We start from the raw sequence: 17,332 nt of genomic DNA on the forward strand, positions 1-17,332 counted from the left end.
AGCCTAGCATTGGTAAGGCATTGGCATTGTTTATTTATAGTTCATTATCATTATGATCCTGGCCAGTAGCCTAGCATTGGTAAGATATTGGCATTGTTTATTTATAGTTCATTATCCTTTATGCTAAACATTTACAGGTGATATTGTATAACCTTAACAATAAACAACACAGAAAGGTAATGGCGTCGTATACCGCAATGTTCGGCGCAGAACTTCTGATTGGTTAAAGATGCTCGACAATAAAATAAAAGCGCCATGTTGTGTTTTGTTCAAAACTATTCTGGGTTTTATTTTTATCAGAAATTAATGAATATACATCCGCTATGAATGAACAAGTTTTGTCTGTCTTTTAAAATTAGATTATAAGGGATAACAATGATTAGTTTTGGGGAGTTATACGGTAAATACCGAAACAAACTGCGGGCAATTTTGTGCATAAAACCGCTCCGTGCCATATAACCCCTGAATACTCCTGGTGTTTCCTGAAATAGTATCTGTAAATTGTACCACTTTAAGCTCATGATTTGACCACAATATAGGTTGATGCTGGTGCTGCACCATTTCTAATATTCATACAGATATTTACATGCTCTCTTGATATTCCTTCCAAGATAAAAAAAAAAAAAAAAAAAAAAAAAAAAAAAAAAAAAAAAAAAACGAAAAAAAAAACCCAACAACATCAGGCCAAAACATTTTGCTATAGTAATTATTATTTCGAGAACATTTTGATATGAATACAATTCCTCCGTCCATGCACATTAGTTTGTAAATGATGCAGGCCGACTCATGCTTCCTTTATTTTAGTTGGTGCAAACATTTAGAAATCGTTGTATACATCCTTGTTTTGAGGAATTAAGCCAATTGAACGCATTGTCTTACCATATGACCCGCAAAGTATACATAACTTGCTTTTCACTGGAATTGATTTCCTCTTCTTTGTACATTTTTGAAAATATAGTTGAACTGTTCAAGTAAAACATTTTCATCATTATCTTTTATTACTCTGGTCACAGACGTTCCATTATGTTTCTATTTGACAGGCGATTGAGGACATATACCTACCAGAAAGGCCTATCTTGAAAGCGATATTATACTACATGGATAAAGTCTTCACTACAATCTTCATCCTGGAAATGTTTGTTAAGTGGCTAGCCTTTGGATACAAGAAGTACTTTACAGATGCATGGTGTTGGCTTGACTTTGTCATTGTTCTTGTAAGTTCCTGAACCTCCATTTTTACACACTTTCGATCAGGGATATATATATATACCTGTCTTACCCTAGAGTAGATTTGGAAATTCCATGTCATAACAATTGCATTGACATCACGTCAACAGTAGCAGATTAAGGAAGACAACTCCGATCTGCTTGAAATTTTGAAATCATTGTTTACATTTCGTGAAATTACCGCTTGTATTTTATGTTGGAGAAAAATAATCAAACTCCTCTCTAGGAGTAAGACGGACAAACCTCAACCATCGGGTAAGATTCTTTAATGTCTGGCCCTCGATAGAGCATCGGGCTAGACATTTAAGAATCTTACCATTCGGGTTGATATTTTTCTGTCTTCTATGTTAATATATCCATCAAGTTATTCAGTGAGAACGAAAATCGAATACTTGTTACTGACAAAAGATACTGATTAATTTGTAATACACAGCATTTATAAAAAAAAATCTGGATTATAATCATGAACAAGAAATGTTCCAACAACGTTTAACATTTGTGTAAAGTAGGTTTTCATACGACGTATCCATCAGCACTTAAATTGTGTTAGCTAGTTCTACCGTGACTAGTACTAAGGATGTCTGCTTGAATTTTGGCTAATTATGGAAGCCTTGTAGGACCGCCCAACTATTACACCTGTATTTTGTTGGCTTGCTCTACTCTGCCTAGTAGTAAAGATACATTGCTCGAGATTGGCCAATTATTGAAGCATTGTGGGACCACCGTTCAATTATTTCACTGATGTTTTATGATCCTTTCAGATTTCCCTGGTAATGTTGGTGGCTGAATTCATGGGAACTGGTGAGGTTGGAGCCTTCAAAGCAATGAGGACCCTAAGAGCTCTTCGTCCCCTCAGAGCTATATCTAGATGGGAGGGAATGAGGGTAAGTGTGTTCAGCATGTACCCACTTCATTTAAAGAAAAATCGTTGAAGTTTTAGCAGGCAGTTTATAATAGATTATCTTATCAAAATGTTATGAACAAGCCCGAACGAACATCATTTCAAATTTAACAGATATTTCATATATTTACAGAATTGATATTTACCTTGCCTGCAATTGATATTTCATTAATCCGCTTGTACCACCCCCTATAGATAGAATGACAGTGAGGTACCGATTCTGTCATAATCTGGTGTTGCCCTACCGCTAGTGAAACGTAAGGGGCGGAAGTCGCATCCGTTATTGACACCGTGTTAGTGAAAGTGGTTAAAGAGTAATGGTCTTCACAAAAACTATAATTGTTTGATCAAGCTACAAGTCAGTGTTAATTGGACTTAATGGGTCATCTCGCCATCGTTTGATCACGTTACAAGCCAGTGTTAATTCAACTTAATGGGTCATCTCGTCATCGTTTGATCACGTTACAAGTCATTGTTAATTGGACTTAATGGGTCTTCTCGTCATCGTTTGATCAAGCTACAAGTCAGTGTTAATTGGACTTAATGGGTCATCTCGCCATCGTTTGATCACGTTACAAGTCAGTGTTAATTCGACTTAAACGGTCATCTCGTCATCCTTTCATCGCGTTACAAGTCGGTGTTAATTGGACTTAATGGGTCATCTCGTCATCGTTTGATCACGTTACAAGGCAGCGTTAATTGGACTTAATGGATCATCTCGTCATCGTTTGATCACGTTACAAATTAATTCGTAATAATGGGTCATCTCGACATCGTTTGATTACGTTGCAAGTCTGTGTTAATTCGACTTAATGGGTCATCTCGTCATTGTTTGATCACGTTACAAGTCAGTGTTAATTGGACTTAATGGGTCATCTCGTCATCGTTTGATTTAGTTACAAGTCAGTGTTTATTCGACTTAATGGGTCATCTCGACAGTTTTTTGATCCCTTAAAATTTAATATTGTGTGGTAGCTAGACCTATCACCTTTCATCACATTTTTTATAATCCGTTGTTTGCTTTGCTGTTGGTTGACAAAAGTTGATATTATGGCGTTTTCAAAAAAGCAAATAATTTTCTAACAAGGGGCAGAATTTGGTAATATATATAGGATAATAGGAGCTTTTACCGTTCATGTTTCAGTATTTGTTTTTGATCTCTGCTATGTAACATCCAACCAATGAACAATATCTTCAAAGATTGATTTTATTTCACTAATAGAAAAAGCAAAAGCAAAAACAACAACAACAACAACAACAAAAAAAAAAAAACACGAAACTATCCCATCTATTTATGGTAAAGTTCTTTTCTTTTTTTCTTCAAATATTACAAATTTAATTATGTGTAGAGGACATTATATTTATCGAAAATGAAAGAGTATTTTATTATAAAAATATTTTACTTTGTTTGCAGGTGGTCGTCAACGCTCTGATTAAAGCTATACCTTCCATTTTCAATGTGCTGCTTGTATGTCTCGTCTTCTGGTTGATCTTCGGTATTGTTGGAGTGCAATTTTTCTCTGGAAAATTTCATAAATGTATCGATTCAGAAGGAATTAAGGTGTTACCATCAGTTATTCCGAACATGACTATTTGTAATAGCACCGAAGGATTTAAGTGGATTAACGCTAGAGTGAACTTTGACAATGTCCTTAATGCTTATCTAGCTCTGTTCCAAGTGGTACGTATTTAGGTCTCAAGGCTTCTTTTCCTGTTCATCAGTCAATGAAAATAACACTTTCAAGAACAAACATCAAGATAATAAAGTTGTTTTAGCTTTTTAATAATAAAAAATGATATCACCAAATAAAGAAACGAAATATTTCAACATCGAATATTTTTTATGTTAATTTTTTGTAATCTTTTATACTTTTATATATACGTGATTGTCATATTTCCTTATATAATTATAATCTTTCTTTCTGATTACAAATGACGTTATATCTGTATAAATTTTAGGCAACATACAAGGGATGGACTGTAATCATGGATGATGCAATTGACATCACGCAGGTATATAACGTCATGGATTCAATTTATTTTACCTGACTAAAATTAAATTTGTAAATTACAGTAGAACATTAATAATAACATGGGTGTATACGTACGAGAGTTAAATGACAGATTTTTATTTATATTTTGAGTGAATGAGTGTAATTTTGTTTAAAAGCTGGTAAGCTCAATGTCACTTAATGTAGTAGATACATAATCATAGTCAATGCATTTATCTGGAGCCAAGATAGTATTTACATTCCCAAGTACAACTATCTAAGTATAACAATAAGGAAATCAAGTGCTTTGGTTATATTTGATAATTTATACAATTCTATTATTCTTTTTTAATTGCAGTTGAACGGACAGCCACTAAGGGAAAACAGCATCCTATATTATCTGTATTTCGTCTTCTTCATTATTTTTGGGTCCTTCTTCACGCTAAACTTGTTTATAGGTGTCATCATCGACAACTTCAATCAACAGAAGAAAAAGGTAAGGAAGGCAAGAGTTCCACTGGAAAGGAAATTTCAAATTATAAAGCTACCGATAACAATTTAGAAAAGATGACATGATTTTTCTTATTCATGCCAAAATATATATCACCAGGCGTTTTTTTTTATTACGTTTCAAGCTTACTGCTGGTGGTATTTTGTTTGAGTTTTGTAAGTACCGTTTTATTGGTTTACTCAGGTAGGTAGCCAAGACATAATCATGGGGAAGTAACTCTTCAATTTTTGCCTCTAAAATCATCATGTATCACATTCTCGCTGTTAATAGGCAGGAGGGTCTATAGAACTCTTCATGACAGAGGATCAGAAGAAATACTACAAAGCAATGAAGAGGATGGCTTCCAAAGCACCCCAGAAATCAATTCCTAGACCAGAAGTCAGTTAAAAGCAAGCATATGATATAATCTAAGCAGATCCTATGACTTCTCTTGTGGCCTGTCACTCAAGTCTCCCTGTGTCATATACAAGGCGTTGATTGGTCAATGTCAGTCTATGTGGGCGTTGTATCTGTGCCTTTTTCTACTGTGACATCCTTGCTTTGCTGGCTTGGTGCATGTGTACTTGTCTCTTCCTAACTTGATCAATGTGTACATATCCTTCTGCAGGCTGGTGGGTCACTTGAGATGTTTATGACCGAGGACCAGAAAAAGTATTACGCGGCTATGAAGAGGATGTCATCAAAAGCTCCCCAGAAATCAATACCAAAACCATCTGTTAGTTTAAATAATTCCTCTTGTTCATCTGAATAGATGCACTTATTTTCTATCTATCGTTCACATTTTAACATTTTTAGATCGATAGAATATACAGTAGTATATTTTGTATCAAAATCACAAATTTCTCTTCGTCTCGATTATTGTTCTAGGAGTTGTGAACACATTAGCTAAACAACTAGATTGGATGTGCATCTTATCAGAATTCAGAGGATTTTTTTTTAAATTTTTACTAAAGCACAGCACTCAATTCAATAGAATGCCGATATGCTGATTTGAATTTTTACCCCGTTTCACCGTGTTGAAATTGTTTTTATCTTTCGTTGTGAATTTATTTACTTAATAACATTTTTATATGGATGCTAGTTTCATTGTAATATATCATTGTTATGAATTAAGTTCATGATTTGTATTAAAATAATATATGTGTCATTTGACTTTAAAATTAGAAGTAAGCATGACATCCCTTATATACAATGCCAATTATCGCGCGTGGATGAGTACCAAAGTGATTGCCTGTGTATCCGACCATTCTTGCTCATCAGTTTGTTTTCAGTCGTATGCGTTTAAACATTAAAGTAATTTTGAAATGAATGCGTGACTTTATCGCACAAATGATTCAAGTAAAGTTTTAAATTATTCCTTCAACTGTTTAACCCATCATTTTAAAGTTATCTCATAGCAAAATGTCACCGAAACTTTTCAATGATAATAACTATATATTAATATCAGATCGAACCATGTTTTTAGTTGATTTTCTATTTCGTTTATAATTTCACGATTGAGATTTATTCTGCGTCTCTACAAGACTGTTTTGGTGACGCGTATTTCGCTATAACGTTTTCATCAACAGCACAGATAAAGGAACTGTCATCAACAGAATATAATATTGTACAGTTAAATTCAGAAAAGAATAAAATGTTCTGCTGTTAACTGAATGGTAAAATTCCCACCATACCTGCATTTCATCCCTTGAATGTATCTTGGTTGTAATCCTGTAATACTAACCTAATGAAACCTTTATCTAAACAAAAATGCCAAAACTCTTTTCTGTGTTAGTTTGGTTTAATTCTTGAAAAATTACAACTATTTATCTACGAATAAGTTTATTGCGAAAAAGCAAAAAATCGCAAAGCTTCATTGTGTACCATGTTTCAAGGTAACCTGTGTTTCAAAATTGAAATCAATAAATGTGATAAATCACATGAATACCGACACCGGATTTACTTAACACAGAAAACAGTATAGCATTCGCTCGGTTCAATAGATATAATCCTTTTGATGTGGTGTCCCAGTATATGCACATTGTCTGCATGTTCGTGTGCTTGCATGCCCACTACGACAGTAGTGTATATCGTTAGCATATATATTCTATAAAACTCTTGCACTGCACCTTTTGCTAAGCATCTTGATGTTATACCAAATCCTCATAGCATTAAGATAAAAGTAATCAGTGAAGCCTACTCAGTCCGGATATTTATATATAATGTTTGAAATAAGATGAAAAAAGAAGAATGAAGTAAAAGTAAATTTTTAAAAGCTGATTATATTATACATGTCTGATTAGAAAAACAAAAAGCGTATTCGAGTTAAACGGGCTCCATTTTAAAATGTTAAAAATAACTGAATGATGTTTGTTTGTTTATTTTCGGAATCATAACATATCGATATCTAAGTTAGATGATTCTTTTTTTTCGCGATAAGTTAAAAAATAACATTTTCATTACTTTAGAATTATAACGAAAAATTGTTGAATATATTGCAATATATGTTAACTATTTTCTTTTCAATATACGTATTTTCGTGATTCTTAGTTCGAAAATTAATAAAATCACCTATTCGGTGTTGTTGGTCGTATCAAATCAAATTATAGCACTCAAAATAATAGTTTATATGATATTTCCATAGTAATATATTTATTCAAGAATATATCATATAATGCAATGATTACTAGGCTATTTATCGATGCATTGTGCATTTGTAGCGTTCATGACAACTTTAAATCATATCTGATATTTCACTTTTGATTTGTGTTAGGCTGTCTTGATATATATGCACGTTTTTTTTTCATTATTTCTCACTCAAACTTTAAATACTTGTACTAATGTATTCTTTTTTAAATTAATGTCTTATTTTTGAATTGCATATTCCTTATCTAATGTAAATTAAGCATCAACTTAATTCAGATTTATAATACATTTGCTTTTCTCCTATTCATGTTTTCTTGTCATGGCTCTTCAATGTTTATCTAGTTATTATAAACCACATTAAACATTTGAAAAGTCTTGAATGAAATTCTGATTAAAATCATAATACAGTATATTCACTGTAGATACTGTCCAAGGTTAATGTACATTCACAAGAACCGCGTTACTGTGGTTTCTTTATTTTACGTTTTAAGATATCATAATTAATAATAATAATAAAAAACATTTCGTAGAAATCAAAGTTTTACTCTTTACACAAACAATGTACGTATTAAACGTAGTTTTGATATTGCATACATTACGTAGAAATATTCAAATGTCGTAAAAAGCTTTCAGGATTATTATCTTTTTAGGCGTATACTGGGATTGATATTAGATGAAACATACAACCTCATTATTTCATTTTTTGCCTATTTATTAACCTTTTGTAATGATTTTATTCTATATGGTCATGTTTTGTTTTTAAAATATGATACCCTATCCTACTGCATTGTGTTATTTTTTTATTTTTCAGATTAAGGCTGCAGCCATCATTTTCGACATCACATCGAATCAAATGTTTGATATTGGCATCATGCTTGTCATAATGCTGAATATGGTTACCATGGCAATGGAGCACTACAAACAGACGCCTCTCTTCAGTGATGTGCTATATTACATCAATCTTTCGTTCATCATTATTTTCACGATTGAATGCTTGCTCAAAATAATAGGACTGAGACAATATTACTTCAAAATTCCATGGAACATATTCGACTTCGTTGTGGTAGTTTTGTCTGTATTAGGTGAGTAACTTATTCGACATTAATTTTTGTAAATCTTTTTTCCTTTTATTTTAAAGGGATACATTTTATTTTAATTAAAATTTTCAAGGTAAATATATACACAATGTAGTAATAATTTAAAATTTACCGGTAAAACATCAGATATTAACAAATTGTATATATTATGTTTTCGATGTTGTCAAAAAAGTTTTTTAGTTGAATTCAGTTGTGTTTGAAATCATATGGAACGATTTGATATATAAGAGAATAACTGCCATTTGTTTGTTTGTTTGTTTTGGAATATATGGCTATCGTCAGTCCGTCACACGCTGTTTAGCGGTCAATATCTTTAGTAAATATTTATGGATTTAATCTAAACTTCTTGTTCCCTATCTAACTGACATTACTCAGGCTAAGTTCATGTGGGGGTATCGATTACTTCTTAGATTCTAAATGGCCGACTTATTCCGGAGAAATTAGTTTCTAGTTGCACAATGACAACGCTCATGGAAGGTTTGAAGATTATACAAATCCGTTTATACTCAATTACATTACTGGTGTGTCCTCAACTCTAAGTGGTTGTCGTTTCCCGTTGTTGTCTTAACAATTCATGTCTTGTTTAACCAAATTGGACTGTTCGAGGGTTGATGAAATATGACAATGTGTTAAAGGTTTCAGTGTTGAGTGGTTGTTACGTTACGGTGACTCATTGGTAGGTGCTGACATGTGTTCCACGAATTCACTTGTTTGGATGGTGATTATACCTGAGACGTGACCATTTTTAAGTTAAAATCACATGTGCAATTAATTTGTATCAATATTATTTAACTTTGTTTCAGGTATTGTGCTTGCTGATGCCATGGAGGCTTTTTTTGTATCGCCAACTTTATTGCGAGTCGTGCGTGTCTTCCGAGTGGGACGTGTTTTACGATTAGTAAAATCGGCAAAAGGAATTCGAACCTTACTTTTCTCGTTAGCAGTATCGCTACCAGCTCTGTTTAACATCGGCTTGTTGCTATTCTTAGTGATGTTTATCTATGCCACATTTGGAATGAACTTCTTCATGCACGTGAAACACACAGGTGGGTTGGACGATTGCTTCAATTTCGAAACCTTCGGTAGGAGTATTATAATGCTATTCCAAATGTGTACTTCTGCAGGTTGGGATTCAGCCCTTGCTGGGCTTTCTAATGAAGAAGACTGTGAGCCAGAGGAGGGTAATTGCGGGATATATGGAACAGCAGTGTGCTATCTCGTTACGTACCTGGTCATCAGCTTTCTAGTTGTAGTAAACATGTATATAGCGGTGATTCTGGAGAACTTCAGTCAGGCAACAGAGGACGTCCAACAAGGACTGACTCCAGATGATTTTGATATGTATTACGAAAAGTGGGAAAAGTTCGATCCGGAAGCAACACAATTTATAGCGTTAGACAAGTTATCAGATTTTGTAGATTATCTAGAAGAACCTTTAAGAGTTCCAAAACCAAATCATTTCCTTCTTGTGAAATTAGATATAGCCATTTGTGAAGGAGATAAGTGTTTCTGTAGAGACATCTTAGATGCTTTGACAAAGAATTTCCTTGGAACATCAGACACTGGAGATATTCCAGCGGAAGCGGGTGGTCCGAAGGAGAACGTGGAATATAATCCGATAAGTTCGACTCTCATGAGACAGAAAGAACATTATGCAGCACGACTCATCCAGAAGGCGTATCGGGCTTATAGACAGAGGCGAGGGGACCTGGGTTTACCGCCTATGTCATACGATGAGGCAATGGCCGACACAACACCTCAGGAAAAACTCGAAATTGAAAAGAAAGTGGACGAGAACGACGACCAAGTAGAAAAAAGAGAGGAGGAAACTGAAGTGATTACTCCCTCAGAACAAAAAACGGTCGAACTAGGGCCGGATAGCGACGTGGTAGCGTGATTAAACAGTTTGAATATCACTCACGTCCAGTTTGAAAGGACGGAACAGATTTGCAGCTGGCTTATGAGCTTGTGAGGCCATGGTGGTAGAAACATTGGCTTCGTATGTCTGTTGTTAATTTGAATACTGGTCATTGAAGGATCCGCGTGTTGGTAGCGTTATGCTAATATTTTAATAGGTATTTGGTCATAGGTGAGGTACTCAATACTGATCAGAATGTCTTTCCATTTACCGCTCTTAGGATGCAATCTCATGTTATTCAATGTGTGTATATATACGTATATCATTATGTATCTCCCAACTCGAACTGTGAGACAAATTTAAACTGATTTAATTGTTGTTACATTTCTCCTCTGCTTGTGCCTACCTTATCCTATTGAGCAGTTACTTATCGAATCACAAAATTATGATTTCAAATGAAACAATGTCGCAGCACCACTTTTATAAAACTGTATACAGCTCGTGCACCAAAAAGGAAAACCAAATGTACACAACTATTTGTGCTAATCCGTCAACTTAATAGAACGTGTGTCTAGGGGATAAGAGAAAGAAAAACGTCAACGTGCGTTTGAGAACTTGATAGATTAAAGTCGACTGATCTGTAGTTTTATCAGAATAAAGACAGGAAATTTGTCCGCCGCATATTTGACCTACGATAGCTACCTAATTTATCGACTTCAATATGCAAGAGAACCCGACTAAGGAAGTACATCCGATATAATTCGTCCGCTTTCGATTTAAAACAGGAAAACAATCGTTTGCTTTAAAATCATTTCAACATGTCGCGAAAAAGCATGCGTCGAGTTATCTTTCTCTTTCAGAATTGTCATCCTAGTCGTGATTTATACCGTAATCTTAGCAGGCTTTTCGCCGTCATCACAATAAATCTTGTCCATGTCTAGTACAATAGATTATAGACGTCTACTGCTTACGTATTGACTCGTGGTTACTGTTATTAAGTGTGTGTAACAATTTGTAAAGATTTTTTTCTGGACGGGAGCAGCTAACTAGGTGTTTATATAAGTTTGATCTTAAGTCAGAATTTCGTTAAGGAATTGATCTCAGAAGCAAACAATACAGATTACTTGTTGATATTACAGTTACACATTAAAAAGGTTTGGATGATGCTTTTTTAAAGCTTGTGATTAAGCTTGATTGCTTTGTTGTTAAATTTAGAACGATGTTTATTGTAAAGCAAACATCCTGTAATAAAATCTGAAAATGGCGTAAAGGAAGGATGTTTTGATTAAAATTCCACAGTAGAAAAGGACAATTCAATCTGAGATTTGCTACACAGTTGTACATATACTGTATGATATAAAAATAAAAATTATGGATCTCGAAAATTTGCTTAAAGCAGCTTAAGGAATGATAAGCAAACCCGAGTTCAGTTATTGACGTTGATATACGGGTAACATAATGTACTGTCTAAACGTCATATCCGGGTCGTCATATCCGGAAAAAATTCTCCCCCCCCCCCCCCCCCATCCCCGTTTTTGTCGGTCATTGTATTGTCTACAGCTTTTAAAACGTGATATTAAATAGTTTATACCAGTTACGTTTTTAAAATACTTCATCTCTCTCATGTTAATTTAAATCATATATTGTATTAATTATGAGTAAATGTATACCCATACGCAACTTTTATACCTACAAAATGATGTTTTTATTCTAAAGCAAAACTCAGAAATTCCATAGAAGTTTCGCTTTTATATTCTCGTGTTACTGATTTGTATAAGAAGGAACGATCAATTTCATTGTATGGGTAGTATAAGAACTAAAGCAACATTACCACTCTAGTAATCTCGATCTTTTGTAGAGTTAAAAACTAGAGATATAAATTAATACTGTATGGTTAGAGTTGATCCCCATACATAGTGACAATGGGACCAGCTTGTTTACTCAAAAATCCTTGCGCTCCGCCGAATTTAGCTAAACAACGGTAACCGACTGCGCGGGTCTGGATACACGAACTCATATCAACAGCTGCCGTAACCCGTCTGAGAAGGGAAACCTTGAAATGTCAAAACAAAAGACAATTAATATGCTATTAATATTATTCCGGTGTGTTTTCCTATAGACAATATCTATGTTTTAATGTTTTTTGAACTGATGACTCATTGATATGCCTAGCGGTTGTGCAATTGTATTCATGGGTCATCCCGCCCAATCGGGTAGGACGTATGTTACATATGTGTGTTACTAGAGCCAATGCATTATGCCTCATATATTATAATATTGTAAAACAATACCATTCCATGTGTTAAATATTACTACTACTACTAATAATAATAACAGTAATGTAATTTGAACTTGTAACACCCCTAGATAATTATGAAATCATTATCATTTTAAAATTCAATCGTGTAACGCTGGGGAGAAAATCGATGAAGTCATATTATTTCATCCAGTTTAGTCTTAAACAATATTTAGTCACAAACGCAACTGAACAAAAAATGTTTGAATACAAATTAGTTTTTAATATATTAATAATAAACTTGACTTGTTTGCAAAGAAATTTTGGCCATGTATCTCAAGTTTACACTGCGGTATGATCACAAGATTTCTTCTTTGCATCATGCCAGTTACGAACATAGCTTTCTGTGAAAAGATACACTCCATGAAAAACATATTGGTATTCCTAAATATCCACCATGAGGGCAAAATATTGTGATTGGGAATCTCGACGGTTGTCGTGAATCAACTTGTACTGTAGTCACAAACTGGAATCGTATCCGACGTTATAGTTAGAAATCATAATACTATGCAAATACTTATTCGTTATAACTGTTTGTGATCGGTATATAATGTAATGTATAATTTATCGAGATGATACATGTCCAATGTTTAACCAGTCTGAAATCATGTGTATGTTCCTCATACCCAAAGTATATTTACAGGTGGCGGGGTGGATTCAGGCGGTTGTACATAAAACAAAAAACCGGAAAAAAGTTTCTTGATAAAAATCCGAAACATGCTATTTCTAGTGTGGTTAATACCGTAATATTGCTCATTTTTGCAGATGAAGAAAAATGTATTGGACATTACTTATTGAATTAAATGTCAATCTGAAGTATCCCCTTTAAACCATGAATGCATGGCATTGTTACTATTACCATTTTTTTCACTTAATATATATTATATATAAACGTATATATATATAAATATATAGTATAGTTATTCAAGTAACATACCATAAACCCTGTAGCTGAAGATGAAACATTAAACGTGTTCATATCTCCGAGCCATTGCAATGAACGTATGCATCTTCCATGATCTATAGTTAAGTGTGTGTCTTTTATTAGCCAAAGGTTAAATTATTGACACTCGTATGTATCTTTTAGGCTACCAGGCATATTAGTGGGCTGATGTGGGTAGTATTTTTTTCCTTAAAAATGTCCATTGCTCGTGTATCGATAGGTGATACTTAGGTTAATTCAATGTTAGCACGAGTAAAATCTCTCTCTGACATCGGTGCGATAACTATTTGGTACATTTATGTTATAGCCAACTTGTACTTCGTGACTACTCAAAATATTTCAGAATATTTTAAGAATAACCAAGACCATTATTTAACGAAAACTGTGAACACTTTACATTAATACTCGAAGCAGTGTATGCACCAGAGTTCAAACAGCTTTATTTCTCGGTTTATATTGTATAACACCCAACACAAATCTCGATCATTTCTTATAATCTAATTTGAAAAGATGTACAACACCTGTTAAGTGCATAGTTAATGAATAGTTATGCTTTCAATTATCAAAAACCCTCATTGAAAGAGGACGTGCAAAACATACATCCGGTATATGAAGTCATCACTTTAAGTGTTGTTGATTATTTAGATTATACCTGTACAATAAAAACGGAAAAAGTCCATCATTTGGGGAAAAGCCAAAATTTTAAAATTGCTAAATAAACAAAAATCTGGCAGTAGACTTAAAATTCTACTCAGAAATCTCAATTTATTCTGGTATTGAAATATTCCCTGGAACAGCTGTTAACATCTAATGATTTAACTTTACGCTATGATTCCCCCTAATCTTTCGGAAATATTCTTTTATTGCCGTAATCAGAGGAATGAGGTCAACGTAGACTAGTTATAATGTTAAATGCCGACAATTTTTCAAAAGCTCTAGCGAAATAAAAACAAGAATAGAAAATAACCTGTCTCTTCTGTCCATGTCTTGTAATCTTCCCTTCGTCCACAAATCACCCATTATTTACATAGCCAGTGCGAACGGTTACTTGTGACTTGTCAGACATATAGAGTTAATATGACACTTCGTGGAGGAATAGTTGCTTGATGGTGAAGGTATTGATCGAGGCAGTTGACCCAGTGTAGTTAGTCCACTACGCTGTTTCCTTTTCTATGTCATTGTTCCACTGTTTACTTCATAGTTCTCGACTATATCCGTCATTGTCCGGCTATATCCGTCATAATTCGGCAACTTTCGTCATTGCTAGCTATCACAGTACTGAACGTGTAAGTACGTTGAATCTTTGTAGTTAGTGCGCATAATAAGATAGCCAGATCCACCCTGGCCGACTGTGTATTTCAAACTACTGTTTTACCTCTTTCTTTATACATGTAAATGCTATTTTATCGATGATGTCATAATTACCACATGTCCATTTAGCTAGGAAGTACCGGGCGGTATTTTCTATACGTTAATGTGTGGCAGATATTTTACAGTATATGCTAATGAAACCATTAAATTGTTTTGCCAAAAAGAAAATCCATCATAACAAAAAGATGATTTCAAAAGACTATAAAGGAAGAAGAGAATTATCATCAGTTGTACTGAGACGTGCTCGATTGAGAATCTCAAGGTTGTTACAACTTTAAAAATGTTAAATATGAAAAGAGTGTGGAATCTAAAATAAAACTCAAATAATGAGCGAATAAAGGAAAAAAATGTTTCAAAAATAATTGAAAACGATGATAATTCCATGTATCATCATTTGGGTTATCTCCCTTTCTTTGCCTCACGGTTTTCTGGCTTCTTTCTCACTGTGTTGAGTTCGCATGTTTCCCCCCACTTCAAACTGAGCATCTTGTTAAGGATAACATGTGATTGTGTATGCAGGGCATTTTACTTTCATATGTTATTTTGATAAAACGGTTTTTTATACTGACAATATGTCGCTTTAACGTCATTAAATATGTAATGTAATCCTTGAGAAGAACAATACGTACGTGTAAAATTTTGGTATATGTATCTGTGTGTATAATTACTTGCCTACAGCTCATATTTCTCGAGATATATACTCTGTACACATGTTTCCGCTAATATATTGAATGGCGGTGGTTACTGTCAACCAAGCTCTCGCACTGTCGTGTTTTTGTTATATTTTACGAGAGCTACGCCAACAAAAGTATTCAAGGTGACTGTCCGCCATTCTTGCCCATCAGAGTTATCTATCTTTACCCACGTTTTGAGGAATCCGACGGAAGTGACGTAATAGACAACTCTGGGGAGTCGGAATGTGGACATGAAACCGATTGTTTTCATGTTTTCTTTAGTTTATATAACTAACTTGTAAACATTTCCCAGTGTTTGTTTATGAAAGGAGTGTGAGAGTGAATATTCGTTTTTGGAAGATATCTAAGATCAACGATTCGCCTCCATGTGTGTACTTTTCTCTTCAATAGCTCAATTTTATCTACATGATAATACGGAAGCTTTGGTTTTGACGAGAAGGTGTGATACCCGACAACGTGTATGTGAACGCTTGGCTCGAAACACTGGTACAGCATCGGCTCGCCGTCACTGTACACCCATATTTATGCACAAGAATGCATGTTATGACGGAACACACAAACTGTATTGCCATCTTTGCTTCAATCATTAACACCTTGATTCTTTATGTAAATAAAAAATATACACAATTTGTTGTATTTAGCTCTTTTATTATTTAAAATGTTTAAATGTAATCACGATAGATTTCTTTTAAGAATTACAAGGACATTTGAGTAGATCAAGAGAGTATGTTTCCTACATTTAACCTTACAACAAACATAAAGTTGACTGAATAAATAAAACAGAATAGTGTTTAAGGTGCAGTATAGCAAAGTTTAAATGTAAATTATGGCAGTATAGTATGGTTTTACTGTATAATGGTGACAGTTTACCAAGGTTTTACTGTATAATGGTAATAGTTTACCAAGGTTTTACTGTATAATGGTGGCAGTATTGCAAGGTTTTACTGTATAATGGTGGCAGAAAAGGTTTCATTGTATAATGATGGCAGTAAAACAATGTTTCATTGTATAATGGTTGCAGTATAGCAGGTTTTACTGTATAATGGTGGCAGTATAGCAAGGTTTTACTGTATAATGGTGGCAGTATAACAGGTTTCATTGTATAATGGTGGCAGTAAAGCAGGTTTAACTGTATAATGGTGGCAGTATAGCAAGATTTTACTGTATAACGGTGGCAGTATAACAGGTTTTACTGTATAATGGTGGCAGTCTAGCAAGGTTTTACTGTATAATGGTGACAGTATCACAAGGGTTTACTGTATAGTGGTGGCAGTAAAACAAGGTTTGATTGTATAATGGTGGCATTATAACAATGCTTCATTGTATAATGGTGGCAGGAAAGCAGGTTTAACTGGATAATGGTGGCAGTATAGCAGGTTTTACTGTATAATGGGGGCAGTATAGCAAGATTTTACTGTATAACGGTGGCAGTATAACAGGTTTTACTGTTTAATGGTGGCAGTCTAGCAAGGTTTTACTGTATAATGGTGGCAGTAAAACAATGTTTCATTTGATAATGGTGGCAGTATAGCAAGGTTTTTCTGTATAATGGTGGCAGTATACCCTGCTTTACTGTATAATAGTTGCAGTAAAGCAGGTTTTACTGTATAATGGGGGCAGTAAAACAAGGTTTCATGGTATAATGGTGGCATTATAACAAGGTTTATTGTATAACGGTGGCATTATAACAATGCTTCATTGTATAATGGTGGCAGGAAAGCAGGTTTAACTGGATAATGGTGGCAGTATAGCAGGTTTTACAGTATAATGGTGGCAGTATAGCAGGTTTTACAGTATAATGGTGGCAGTATAGCGAG

At 34.2% G+C, this 17,332-nt stretch overlaps 1 protein-coding gene across 14 annotated transcripts in view; it reads left to right on the forward strand.

Annotated features, from left to right (window-relative positions):
* LOC110442316 (sodium channel protein para-like) overlaps positions 1-16,142 on the forward strand; it is a 162,664-nt gene extending 146,522 nt beyond the window's left edge. For 13 of the 14 annotated variants that reach the window (XM_021485855.1, XM_021485853.1, XM_021485854.1 and 10 more), the window contains 8 exons: positions 1,041-1,214; positions 1,989-2,111; positions 3,543-3,809; positions 4,088-4,141; positions 4,478-4,615; positions 4,901-5,008; positions 8,067-8,337; positions 9,156-16,142. In XM_021485855.1, the coding sequence (XP_021341530.1) occupies positions 1,041-1,214; positions 1,989-2,111; positions 3,543-3,809; positions 4,088-4,141; positions 4,478-4,615; positions 4,901-5,008; positions 8,067-8,337; positions 9,156-10,249 (2,229 nt within the window). In that variant the 3' untranslated portion in view covers positions 10,250-16,142. Of the gene's footprint in view, positions 1-1,040; positions 1,215-1,988; positions 2,112-3,542; positions 3,810-4,087; positions 4,142-4,477; positions 4,616-4,900; positions 5,009-5,237; positions 5,346-8,066; positions 8,338-9,155 lie in introns of all 14 variants that reach the window. The other variant, XM_021485858.1, reaches the window with a different exon arrangement.
* The last annotated feature ends 1,190 nt before the right edge of the window (positions 16,143-17,332 follow it).

The sequence above is a fragment of the Mizuhopecten yessoensis genome, unplaced genomic scaffold (assembly GCF_002113885.1).
Source record: "Mizuhopecten yessoensis strain PY_sf001 unplaced genomic scaffold, ASM211388v2 scaffold716247, whole genome shotgun sequence".
Classification (NCBI taxonomy): Eukaryota; Metazoa; Mollusca; class Bivalvia; order Pectinida; family Pectinidae; genus Mizuhopecten; species Mizuhopecten yessoensis.